The sequence below is a fragment of the Danio rerio genome, chromosome 13 (genome assembly GCF_049306965.1).
Source record: "Danio rerio strain Tuebingen ecotype United States chromosome 13, GRCz12tu, whole genome shotgun sequence".
Classification (NCBI taxonomy): Eukaryota; Metazoa; Chordata; class Actinopteri; order Cypriniformes; family Danionidae; genus Danio; species Danio rerio.
The window spans coordinates 36,631,126-36,643,717 of record NC_133188.1 but is presented as its reverse complement, the minus strand read 5'-3'; the positions used below and the strand labels follow the sequence as shown (position 1 = coordinate 36,643,717).

Sequence of the window (12,592 nt, the reverse complement as noted above, 5' to 3'; positions counted from 1 at the left end):
ACCTAAAAATGACATTTTATTTACTCATCCTCCACGTGAGTTTTTTTGGACACAAAAGAAGATAATTTGAAGAATGTAGAAAGCCCAAGACATTAACTATAGTATATTTGAGGTTTCTGTTATGGATGTCATTATCTGCTGTGTTCCATCATTTTTTTTTTTTTTGGTAATGACATTTTTATTTTTATTTATTAATTTATTTTTTTTGGCTCTAACTAAGTTTGTCAGAAATGAAGGGGTTTCAAGCATCAGAATAATAGGTGTCATAAAATCTGAGTTTTCAAATTTAAAACAATTAAATGTGTCCTGTGTAATTAGTAAGCAAACATGTTCATCAAACTATGAAGTGCATGTCAGAATAAATATAAAGTTTTCCTTTTACATAAATGTTTTATTCACAGTGATAATTCATTATTTCATCCATATTTTTTAACATAAAATTAACTTACATTTAATATGCTAATTACAATATATATAACATCACCTTTTGTAAATTAATATTGATGCAGACACCAAAATGTTATATCTCATCTTTGGCTTTTAAATGTTTGGCTGCCTGAAAGTGGCAGATGTGACACCTGCTGTGGGTTTGTCCTGTCCCACACAACCTCAGAGACCCCCTACTTCTAATGTGTCCTTGAGCAAGAACAAACTGCTTAGGTAGAGTCACTAAGGGCTACTAATGTGACTTCTTCACCATTTATGCTGCGTTATATCAAGTATCATGCATTTTGTATGTGACCTAAAATAGTTTCTAGTTCAAACCCCATAAAATGTATACAGTCAGCCATAAGAATTGTGTTCTACATCTATGCTTAGTTCCCTGATACTTCAAGTAGGTTATCCAAATAATAAAGCAGCGTTCAACGCTAAGAATTTTTCTACTGGCCCAATCAGACCAGTGGTTCCGATTTTTACTTGTCCTGTAAATATTTTAACTGGCCCCAACAAAAAAAGAAGTTAATAGCTATTTCTTAGCCAAAAGTTTGAACAAAATGTGTCAATGTTTGTAAATATAGAATTTAAATATTTAAAAAATGTTAATAAAAGAATAATAAGCAAAATGTGTTTTTAAACAAAAGATGACTGACGTGCCAATCTGACGGCACACTGTACAAAACATCACTTCATTTTTTTTAGTCGTGGTGTACCCTCGTAAACGTCTGCTTCCAAGACGTTAGAAACAAATGTTTTTCTTTAGCATCATCATTTAATGTTGCCGCCATGTTGCTGTCTCTCTGTTGAACTGGTTGATACGGAAAAAAATAACGTGCTCACAATATCCAATCAGATAAGAGGAGCTGAGAAGGTAGCATTTGAAGGCTTGAAAACACAAACAGTTTCTCGATTTTAAGATTCTATTTGCATAAAATTGACAAATAGTCACAGACAAATTGAACTTTAGTGATAAGGCAGCAGTGGCCTGATAGGGCCAGTAACGATCCTGTCTACTGTCCCGAGCATCTCACACGCTGGCCCCGGGCCATTGGGCAGTCCTTATTGTTGAGCCCTGTAAAGGCAATTTAATATGGTCTTAGCACGTGTAGAAAGTAATGAGTTCCTCAATGTCCAAATGTATGCTGGAGTTTGGTAAGCTTTAGATTAAATTTGATGCCTGTTAAGTTAAAAAGTTACTTTAATAAGTTTGTCTTATGTGCACGCAATTGAATTAGAACAGTGGAATTGAGACCAGAGAATGCTTTGTTTTATACATTTTGGTCAGTGGGCCAGCCTGAAACAGGGTCAGAAATCAGATTTTCTAAAAGAAATTAACTTCCCAAATACCTATCCCTTCAATTGATATCCAGGGATATTGCTGCAATTACTAACAATAACAATTTCTATGTAAATAATGCCTATTTACAGCAGAACACATGATACAGAACGCATGAGGTTGCAGCATATGGATAAAGTAAAGAATTATTTTGATTATTGCCTTTGGTTATTAATGTTGAATAATAGAATACATAAATAAAATTGTGTCTAGAGACAGAATATGCCATAGTCTGGCTACACAGACAAAACATACGGGTCCTTGTTGTCTAAATAACGTTATGCAAAAACGTTGCATCTGCAAGATTAATCTCTTGATTGGATCATTTAAGCATTTTGTTGTTTATGGAAAGAAAAATTGTGAGCATGCAGAATTCAATTTAATGAGCACACAGAAAAATGCACACGGCAGAAGTGTGTTGTTTTCAGCCATGACTAAACAAAAAGCATTTGATCGACCTGCTATCATAAGCTCAACAGAAAACTTTTGTTATAAGGCTCTGTTAATTTGTCAGGCATTTCCTGTTCAGTTTGGTGGCATTTATTCGCTCAATTTCACATTGCTTTCTTTCTTTCTCTTTCTTTCTTTCTTTCTTTCTTTCTTTTTTTCTTTCTTTCTTTCTTTCTTTCTTTCTTTCTTTCTTTCTTTCTTTCTGTCTTTCTTTCTTTTTTACCTTCTTTCTTTCTTACTTTATTTTTTCTTACCTTACTTATTTCTTTCTTACCTTCTTTCTTTCTTACATTATTTTTTTCTTTCCTTCCTTCTTTCTTTCCTGACTCCCTACTTATAGAAAGTAGTGAATACACTCAGTCCGTCAGCATCAGCAATAACACAACGTTTTAAAGAAACAACTTTTTTTCCATTGTGGTCCTTGATGTCTTAATTTCTCTCTTAATTTCTTTTTAATTATTTTGTACACACTTTTTATTATTATTGCTCTTCTGGTGTTATTCTTTAGAAATCTACATCTATGTTTATTTCAAGTGATCTTGTTGGATATAAACATGTAACTCTGTGGCTGTGCAGCAGCTGTGATTTATAAAAAAAAACAAAAAAAAAAACTGAACTTGATCCTCTGGAATGTTTGTTTCTAAAGGGACAGTCACTCAACGATCGACTTCATATGTGCTGCAAAATCAGGACATTAAATGATGATTTGAAGTCTTTAAATGGATTTAATAGTGCAAATCTCCTCATTATTCACTTGACAGGAAAATTCACCTCATCTTTTGATTTATTGAGGTTTTATAATAACGAGTGTGCCATTTTTCATTTGAAATATCGGGCAGTTCAGAAAACTATAGATCTCACCATAGTCTCAATTTAATTAACTTGCTGTCTAATAGAACTACATGTACAGATCTAAACTGGCTGTTTCAGAAACCATAAATTTATTAAATGCCACCAACTCAGCATGTCTTTCCTTGCAGATGCTGCCTCTGAGCTGCAGGTGTCCAACTCTAGATTGCATGAACTGGAATCTTCATATACTGCACAAAGATCTGAGGTGATTTATTATGCATTAAAACAAGTCTAGTCTGATGCTAATTCTTGCTCGTGTTTTTGTACTCTGCAACAATGGTTCCCAATTCCAGTCTTCAGGACCCTCTACCCTTTTCATTTTGTATGTCTTTTTTTAAGTTAACACACCTGATTCAGATCATCAGTTTGTAACAGATTCATAAAGTGATCCTTGTGTATAAAATAAAAGAGAATTGCAAAATGTGCAAATTGGGAAGGGGATTGGGAACCACTGCTCTACAAATACTAATGAGAGCTAATGTTTTGTGTTTTTTAAAATGAAGACTTTTTTATATTTCTATTTTAAAATATTTTGTCAGTGCATTAATGCTTTTGTCTGTGTGTGTGGTTTAGTACGATCGCTTGCGAAGAATAAACTCAGAGCTAGAGGAGAAGCTAGAAGCGGCTGAGATTCAGGTCAAACAGCAGTCAGTGGAATACAGAACACTCCTGCAGCAGAAAGAGGTTTTCTGAACTGAATCTTTATCTTTTTATTAAATGAGAAAGGAGAACCATTTAGAATGATAGTGATGTTATTGTGTGTGTTTTGTTGCTGTGAAGGTGGAGATCAGTCACCTCAAGGCCCGTCAGAGTGGTCTGCAGGAGGAGGTGCAGAAACTCCAACAGCGGACTCAGACTGCGATCAACTCATCCTCCCATGATGCAGCTGTGCTTCCTGTCACCACTGCTGCTACTACCACTACTTCGTCTTCCTTTCTGCACCAATCCTCTGCTGTCCATCAAGGCTTTCATAGTGACGAGGTGGATCTCAGTGATGTCCTGTGGTCACAGCAGGAAATTAACCGTCTTTCCAATGAAGTGCATCGTTTAGAGGCAGATGTTTCTCATTGGAGGAGGGTTGCTCAGGTCACTTTACATGTATACCTTCAAAACAGTTTTTGAAATATGTATTGTGTGGTAACACTTTAGTTTAAGCACCAATTCTCACCATATTGGTTGTTTAATTGTACTAATAAAGTAAGTATTCTGCATGATCTTAATCTACATTCTAATCCTACCCAATACTTAAACCCATCTAATATTTTAATAACTATTAACAAGCAGCAAGTTAGGAGTTTTTTAAGCAAAACTGGTAGTTTATGGTTTGTAACTTAAAATAAAGTGTAGGCAATGGTGTTTCCGTTGAACTAGTATGAGACTTTTTATTTTAATTAATCAGGTGTCCAAGCTGCCAGGAGCTGATGGAAACGGAGACCAGGGTGAAGTTTTGAAAATGCAAAGAATTATCAAGGTAAAAAGCCTCTGAAATGTTACAAAGAGTAGTAGCTGTATATTTATTTAATTTTATATTGATTTCAGTAATGATAGTAATAATTAATATTAAAATATTTAGATCAGTTGCATAAAAGTTATGTTGCAATTTGTAAAGTAATATTTGTTCTATATTTAATGGATGTATTATATGAGACACTTACTGTAGCTTTGTTTACCAAACAAGTGGTTCTAATTGGATTTGATTTTAAACCTTAAATAAATTGTTAGGTTTTCAGCTCCAATACCATGGGTCACCAATCTCAATCCTGGAGGGTCGTTGTCCCTGCAGAGTTTAGCTCCAACTTGACTGGAATTTTCAAGTATACCTAGAAAGACCTTAGGTGCGTTCCATATTGCATATTTATGCACTATTCTATGCCATTTTGTAACATAAATAGTGTAAGTAGTGCATTCACACTTTAAATATTTGGATGATGCACTTATTCAACCAGTAAAGAGTGGAATGACGAACACTTTATGCACTCAACGGCTGCTGCTTTGCTTATTTAATGGAAGAGGCGGAGCTATCAGGCACTTACCTTGAATTACTTTTTTTATTTTGGATTGTGAAAGCTAAATTCTCCTATGAGAGAATTCCTCCTGATGGTGAATGCGGTTATACTCGTGGCAGGTATTATTTGGTAGTTTGGTCATTTATTTCACTAATTTGGCAACAGTCAAACATCGAAACGGTTTGAATTTCCGCTTTGGGATGACACTACGTACATATACTATGGTGTTAAGTGTGTAACTGCATAAGTACATGGTGTATAGTGTGCTATTTGTGATGCAGCTATTGATTAGCTTGTTCAGATGTGTTTAATTTGGCTTGCAGCTAAACTCTGCTGGACACCAGCCCTTCAGGAACAAGTTTGGTGACCCCTGTCCAATACTTTCAAAATCAATCTGCTTAAATCCACATATTTTTTTACAAAGTGTGAGCAGAATTGGAAAAAATTAACAGATTTTGTCTGCCCCATCTTGTTGATTAGTGCTTGGAATCAGTTTTTGTTTTTAACGTTGATTTTCTTACCCTATCAGGAGCTGAGAGACAAAATGGCACGGGAGGTGGATGAGCACCAGCACGAACTGGCAGCATTGCAGGATGCCCAGAGGCAGAAAATGTCTGACATCTCCAAAAGGCACAGACAGGAGCTGGCAGAGTATGAGGAGAGAATTGAAGAGCTTGAGGAGCAGCTTCAAAGTGGTGATTAATAGCATTTATGCATAATAAATTTAGAGAAATTAGCTTTCCATTTGATTTGATTTGTTTGAGTGTAACACTGTTTTTCTGACTTTTCTTCAGAAGGTGGTAATGCTGTCCAAAAATCATCCACAATGCAGGACTCCATTAAACTTCAGGAGCTGGAATCGACTATACGTTCTTTACAGGAGGAGGCGGAGCTTCAGCGCAAACAGCACAGAGAGCTATTGGCCACCTTAGAGGAGGCGGAGCATCATAAGACCAAGTTAGAGAGGGAGAAAGAGGAGGCAACAGCAGAAAATGCAGAACTGTTGCAGAATTACAGTCGGCTTCAGAAATCTGTGAATGAACTTCAGGCTCGGGTTCAGGAACAGGAGGGGAAGTCAATGTTGAAAGCCCAGCATGATAATGAAATACAAGTCCTAAAAAAAGCCCTTGCAGGTATAGTGATCTCAAGAAATGTTATATAATCATTAGAACTCCATGTTTGATATATCACATTATGTGGTACATTCATAAACTAATGTCTGATTTTAACTTTTTATAATTTTGTATTATATTTATAAGGTGCGGAGAAAGAGGTTGCTAGACTGAAGAGTTTCAGTGAGGTAAATTTACAACAAAAAAAGAGCACAAATCAGCACAGTTTAGACTTAAACATGCTTGCGATTTTAAATATAAAGCTTTCATGTAAATATGCTAAATTCAGCAACTCAATTTTTAATCTGCAATGTTCACCTCATCAAATAGATCTGACCCTACTCTTTAAATTAATAATATAGTAATATAGTAATATAGCATAAGGGTCATAATGTTGTCGTTTTTTTACACCTCATTCAGAGTGGTCCTATGGAAGAAGTAGAACATGCTGACATCCTGGAGCTTAACACCATTATTGATACCCTCAGGAAAGAGAAGGAAGAGGTGGAAAAAGAGAAGGTTTGTATATGTTAATGAAGTTTTAATATTCAACAACATGTATTTTTTAATTTGTTTTAAAAAATGCTTGTGTCAAATCAGTAGTTAATTGTTATCTTGAAAAGGGTGTAAATGTGCTTAACTGGTATACCTATCATACTGTTTGTTAAATTTTTTTCCTTAGCTTGTGTTACTTGATAGAATAGCCCTGGTTGAGGAGAGACACCGGTCTGGAGAGCCAGAGAGTGTTGGAGAGCTGTCACTGGAAGTTTCAGACCTAAAGAGCCAGCTTGACCAACGAGAGGAAGCTCTAAAGCAAGCACATCTTGATATAGAGACACTTACTGCTGAACTGGAAGAACTGGACAAACAGAACCAGGAGGCCACACAGGTACACATTTTAAGCCATGTTTACATGTTTATTAGTAATTGAATCTGTTGGATTGAAATTAGTATACTGTATGTTTACTTTGTTTTCTTTTTGTAGCATGTTATTGCAGTGAAGGACCAGCTGTCCCTGCAAAAAACCCAGACTGAGGCCGAAAAAGCTCGTCTTCAGTCAGACCTCAATTCCTTACTTGACCAGAGACAGTCTCTTCAACTGGAACTGGAAGCCCATGTAGAGAAACTAAGTCAAAGTGCCTTCTCCCTAAATGAACTGCACATGGCAAAGCAGCAGCTCGAAGCTACAGTAAAGGAGTTGAGGGAAAAGTTGTGCAAGTCCCAGGATCTGGGCAAAGAGTTGCGGCAGGAGTCCTCTGAGCTCAAGAGAGCGCTTCAGCAGAGAGAGACAGAACTTACTGCACTTCATGAGGAGTTAAGCCATACAGGGGAGCAGAGGAATGAGTTAGAAGTGCACAGGAAAATACTTGAGGCACGGGATAAAGACATCCATGACTTAAAAGCAGAGTTGGCAGAAGTGAAGGTCTCTTACGAGAGGGCCGTTTCAGAAGACTTTGAATTGAAAATTGATAATAGAAAGTTGACAGAAGAAAGGACTCGGACTTTAGAAAAGACGGACAGCTTGGAAAGGCATATCCAAGAATGTCAAGCTTCTCTAAGCAGGATGTCTCTCGAGAAAGACACCCGTATTGAGGCCTTGAAATTAGAAAAGAGCCAGCTAGAATCTGAGCTAAGTCAGACTGAGAAGCGACTGTCAGATCAGGCTAAACAATATCAACAAACTATTGATGAACTGACCAGAGCACGTTCCATGGATGCTTCTGCACTGCAGACCGAACATGAGCGAATGGTGAAACTCAATCAAGAAAAGGATCTCACAATTTCAGAGCTTAGGCGTGAAATAGAGCAGATGATCTCAGACCAAAAAGACACCAGCGAGATGTTGGACATAACAGTGGCTGGCCAAAATCAACTCACTGAGCTTCTCCAGGAGAAGGATGCTTTTGCAGAAACCCTAAAAACTCAAGCTGTGGAAACACAACAAGAGTTGGAGACCCGTATCTTGAGAGCAAGTCAAGAGTGTGACTCTCTCAGAAAGTCAGTGGAAGAGAAAGACAAACAGCTTGGAGCCATGAAGGAAGAAAACAGCCATTTGAAAGAAGAGATTGACCGTCTGAGGGACCAGCAGAGCAGACCACAGTTAATGTCAGAGCCACGGACACTGGATATCATCACAGAGCTTGAGAATGAGGTCGCCCAGCTCAAAGCTGCCAGAGATCAACTCAAAGAAGAGGTCCAAGCTCTGAGGAGACTTTCTGAAGAACAACAGACAACAGCCCTGCAGTCTCAACGCTCCCTTCAAAGTGAACTAGAGCAAGCACGGTCAAGAAACGAGCAAAGCGCACTCAATTACGAAAGACTCATCAGTGCTAAAGATGAAGAGATTGCCCGGCTTCAGTCAGAAGTAGAGGGCCTAAGCACACAAGGACGAAGTCAAATACAGTCCGTGGAAATTCTACAGGAAGATAAGACCCAGTCTCTGAATGGTGAAAACGGTAATGAGAAACATGACCTGTCAAAGGTGGAAATTGAGAAACTTGTGAAAGGCATCAAGGAGAAGGAGACTGAAATTAACCAGCTCAATGAAAAGAACCTCTGTCTAACCAAGCAGCTGGACCAACTTGTAGTATCTCAAAATGAGCTGGGAAAACTCTCACAGATGGTGCGCCAGAAGGATCTAGAAATCCAAGCGCTTCATGCTCGAGTGTCTGGAGGCCATGGTCAAGATGTGGTGTTCCTTCAGCAGCAGCTGCAGGCGTATGCGGTGGAACGGGAACAGGTGCTGGCTGTACTCAATGAGAAGACCAGAGAGAACAGTCAGCTGCGCTCAGACTACCATCGCATTATGGACATAGTTGCTGCCAAGGAGGCAGCCCTGTTAAAGCTTCAGCAAGAAAACCAGCGGCTCTCCACCATGAGCGACCCTTCAGGGAGTCAAGAGATGTTTCGAGAGACCATTCAGAACCTCTCCCGCATTATCCGTGAGAAAGACATCGAGATCGATGCCTTGACACAGAAATGCCAGACCCTGGTTTCTGTCCTCCAAACATCTGGCTGCAGTGATCCTGTGAGTGGTGGCTCTGGAGGTGTTAGCAGCAACCAGTTTGAGGAGCTCCTACAGGAACGTGACACTCTCAAACAGCAAGTTAAAAAGATGGAGGAGTGGAAGCAGCAGGTGATCACGACCGTGAGGAACATGCAGCATGAATCTGCACAGCTGCATGAGGAGCTGCTCAAGCTGCAGGGGCAGGTTTCTGCCGACAGTGACTCAAGCTCGAAGCTATCTGTGGATTATGCCAGGCTTATTCAGAGCTATGAGCAGAAAGAGAAAAAGCTTGGATTGTTGAGTCAAGAGCTGGCACAGGTGCAGCAGACCATCAGCCAGCTGACCAGTACCAAAGACGTTCTCCTCGGGAAGCTTGGCAGTGTCAAGCAATCTCCAGAATTGTCTGCCATGGTTCCTAGCCAGGCTCTTGCCCCTTCAAACCTGAGGGGGGCAGCACCTTCAGCCCAAGATGACCATATACATCAGGATATGCAGGCATTGCAGAGAACTTTAGCAGAGAAAGAGAGCATGATAAGAACTTTGCAGGAAAACAATCATCGCTTGTCAAATTCTGCATCTCTGTCTGAAAGTGAGCAGAGAAGCCATGCAGAGGAGCTCAAGCAAGCTAGAGAGAAGCAAGAATCTTTGCAGCGTTCCCTCAGAGAGAAAGATCTACTCATTAAGACTAAAGGGGACCAGCTCGGGCAGGTAATGTAGAAGGACAATACACAACAATACCTAAGCTGCATTGTGTCAAAATGCTAGTTTTCATCCCTAGTCCCCGGACAGGTTGGTGTTTATAAAGTTATTATCAGTTTATCAGTTATTTTATTGTGTAAACTGATAAAATGGACAATAATATGGTTAAAAGGACGGCAATAATATTACACAACGGTACACACAAACTTCATATATGAGCAATATTACAAGAGTAATATTGATACAGATGTGGCTGTATATCGACACTGGTGGAAGGCGTGCGTTAGTGCCGCCACCCATTACGAGATACAGCCACATCGCAATACTACAAGAGTGATATTGTATTTGTAAAACTGTTCGACGGCATAATTGTGTGTATAAGAAAGAAAATCAAACACAGAGTCTCAAAAACCCTTTTGTATGAGGAACAACTTTCTTTTACCACTCATTCACATCTGCAGCTGACAGCAAAGATCATAGAATCACTAAGATCTAAGCTATTTGCTGACAGTCAGAACAGCAGAAACCATTGCTACTTTACCAAACCATTGCTACTTTACCAACATCACTTTAGAGCTAGCTTTTGAATCATTCTCCTGCGTAATGACCAAAGTGATGACAAAACAGGTGATTTTTTTGCTCACATTTTAAGATTATCAAGCTAAACGGCATGAAATGCCATCAGTCTACAGAGATTTCCTGGTATTTCTCTGTTGCAATCAGGATTTCACAATAATTAACCCAAAAAAAGCCAGAGCAAAGCAAACACTACCAGATTCTGTGGTATAAATACAGCACTACAAAATACAAGAGAGAGATCGACTTAGAATGTCACCCACCTGATGTATAATGATTTGTTCTGTTGTAGTTTGAAATTTACACTAAGTAAATGCTGTTTTCTCCCCTAAGGACTTATTATGTGGTCTCTGTCACCATTTTGTGGCGGAAAGTCAATCATCACTTTCTTGGATTTGCTCAGGCTGATGGCGGACGATACACTGAATCCAATGCTCCGATATTATAAATATTTAAAATAGGCACTATCCTTATAAATAAACTGCTTAGTTGCAATCTAAACAACTACATTCTCGACTTAAAAAGGTTCAAAAGTACAGTATGTTGTCCAACAGCAGCAATAATTGTCAAACTATAGACTGTCCTCTGCTTGTTGCTGTATGTGGGCCGAGTATTGCACAAGGGTGAAGGGTTAAGAGGCTGGACAAGTGCTGTTATTTGCAGAATAACGTGCTGCTATCAGCCAATCAGATTCAAGAACCAGACTAAACTGTTGTATAAATATGCATATCATATCATGATATGTATACAAGGTTTTAATTAATAAACCAACATTATTCTAAAATCATTTCAAGAATCCTTCATACATAACTTCATACACGCATGTGCGTGCAAATATACAAACTCTCTCCAGATTTAAAAGACATTGAAGGTAGATTGAATGTAGATTGCAAAGGTGTTGATCATGAGGTTTTTCTGTACACTCCCCAGGTGAGTGAGACTTTACGCAACCGTGAGAACGACAATGAAGTTTTGAAGCAGGCTGTGACAAACCTGAAGGAACGTGCGCTGATCCTGGAGTTGGATGTGAAGAAACTGAAGGATGAGAATGAAGCGATTGCATCCAAAGCTCGTGAGAAAGAGACAGAGTTTCGTGCTCTGCAGGAGACCAACATGCAGGTGTCACTGTTGCTTCGGGAAAGAGAGTTTCAGTTCAGTGCTGTGAATGAGAAGGCCACTGCCATGGAGAAGATGTTGAAAGATAAAGAGCAGGTATGTCTGATTCTTGGTTTGTTTGAGTGTTAGAATATTAAGGTAAATTATCAGTAATACATTTTTTTTAAGAATTCCTGTCATAGGACAGATATTAAAGGGCCATGAAACCCCCTCGTTTCAGCAGGGTGTTTTCACACCTCTACTTTGGAAAAAGTCAGAAAAGTGGGCGTGTCCAGCTCTGTTTAGGGGGGAGTGTCGGAGGAACTAAAGTGGGATGGTGTGGGAGTGTCTATGTGGGCACGCGTGAGTTTCAGTCAAAATACACACACATGATAAAGTGATGGTGTTTAACCTACATGGACATCTGTAGTCGAATTATTTGCCAAATTGTTAAATGTTGGACTTTAACTGCAGTTTGGCTCTTTCATTCAGGGAATTCATTAATGTCCCTCCCGACAAACGAGATATTTGATTCGAGGATCTGCTCTAAGCGTGTATTTTTCATGCAATGTTTGATACCGCACGGCGAATGAGAGAAAAAAAACTCTGCATTTCCCGGAAACTTAGATGCACACGGCAGGTAGCGTCAGAAAGCCGCGTGTGTTATTCCGGTCACAAAATGCGGTGCTATGTTTGCACTCAGTGCAATAGTTAACTTAATTCGATACGAACAAACTGAATAAACAAAGAGCACTGGTCGCTCACTTACCAAATCTGTAGAGACAGGACAATCACCAGCAACTAGAGCCGCGTCATTATGAAGAGAAGACTAACGTTACAAGCGAATCCGGATTTCAGCGTTTGCAGATGAGAACAGCTCTCAGGTAAACAATGTTCCTCCTTAGACACGTAAGTTATTGTTGTCGAGCGTCGCGTACACTGTAATCCACACGTGACTCCAGATGAGCTCTCACAGAGAGAAAATGAAAACAAACTTAATGGCAGCAAACTATAAAAGCAA

The 12,592-nt window shown here is 39.0% G+C and overlaps 1 protein-coding gene across 2 annotated transcripts in view; it reads left to right on the top strand.

The window, feature by feature from the left end:
* trip11 (thyroid hormone receptor interactor 11) overlaps nt 1–12,592 on the top strand; it is a 33,614-nt gene that overhangs the window by 3,737 nt on the left and 17,285 nt on the right. The window contains exons 2-12 of one of the 2 annotated variants that reach the window (XM_021480490.3): nt 3,205–3,281; nt 3,650–3,760; nt 3,857–4,162; nt 4,476–4,547; nt 5,612–5,777; nt 5,880–6,215; nt 6,342–6,382; nt 6,615–6,713; nt 6,877–7,083; nt 7,180–9,909; nt 11,407–11,688. In XM_021480490.3, coding sequence (XP_021336165.1) covers nt 3,205–3,281; nt 3,650–3,760; nt 3,857–4,162; nt 4,476–4,547; nt 5,612–5,777; nt 5,880–6,215; nt 6,342–6,382; nt 6,615–6,713; nt 6,877–7,083; nt 7,180–9,909; nt 11,407–11,688 — 4,427 coding nt within the window. Of the gene's footprint in view, nt 1–3,204; nt 3,282–3,649; nt 3,761–3,856; nt 4,163–4,475; nt 4,548–5,611; nt 5,778–5,876; nt 6,216–6,341; nt 6,383–6,614; nt 6,714–6,876; nt 7,084–7,179; nt 9,910–11,406; nt 11,689–12,592 lie in introns of both variants that reach the window. The other variant, NM_001278703.1, reaches the window with a different exon arrangement.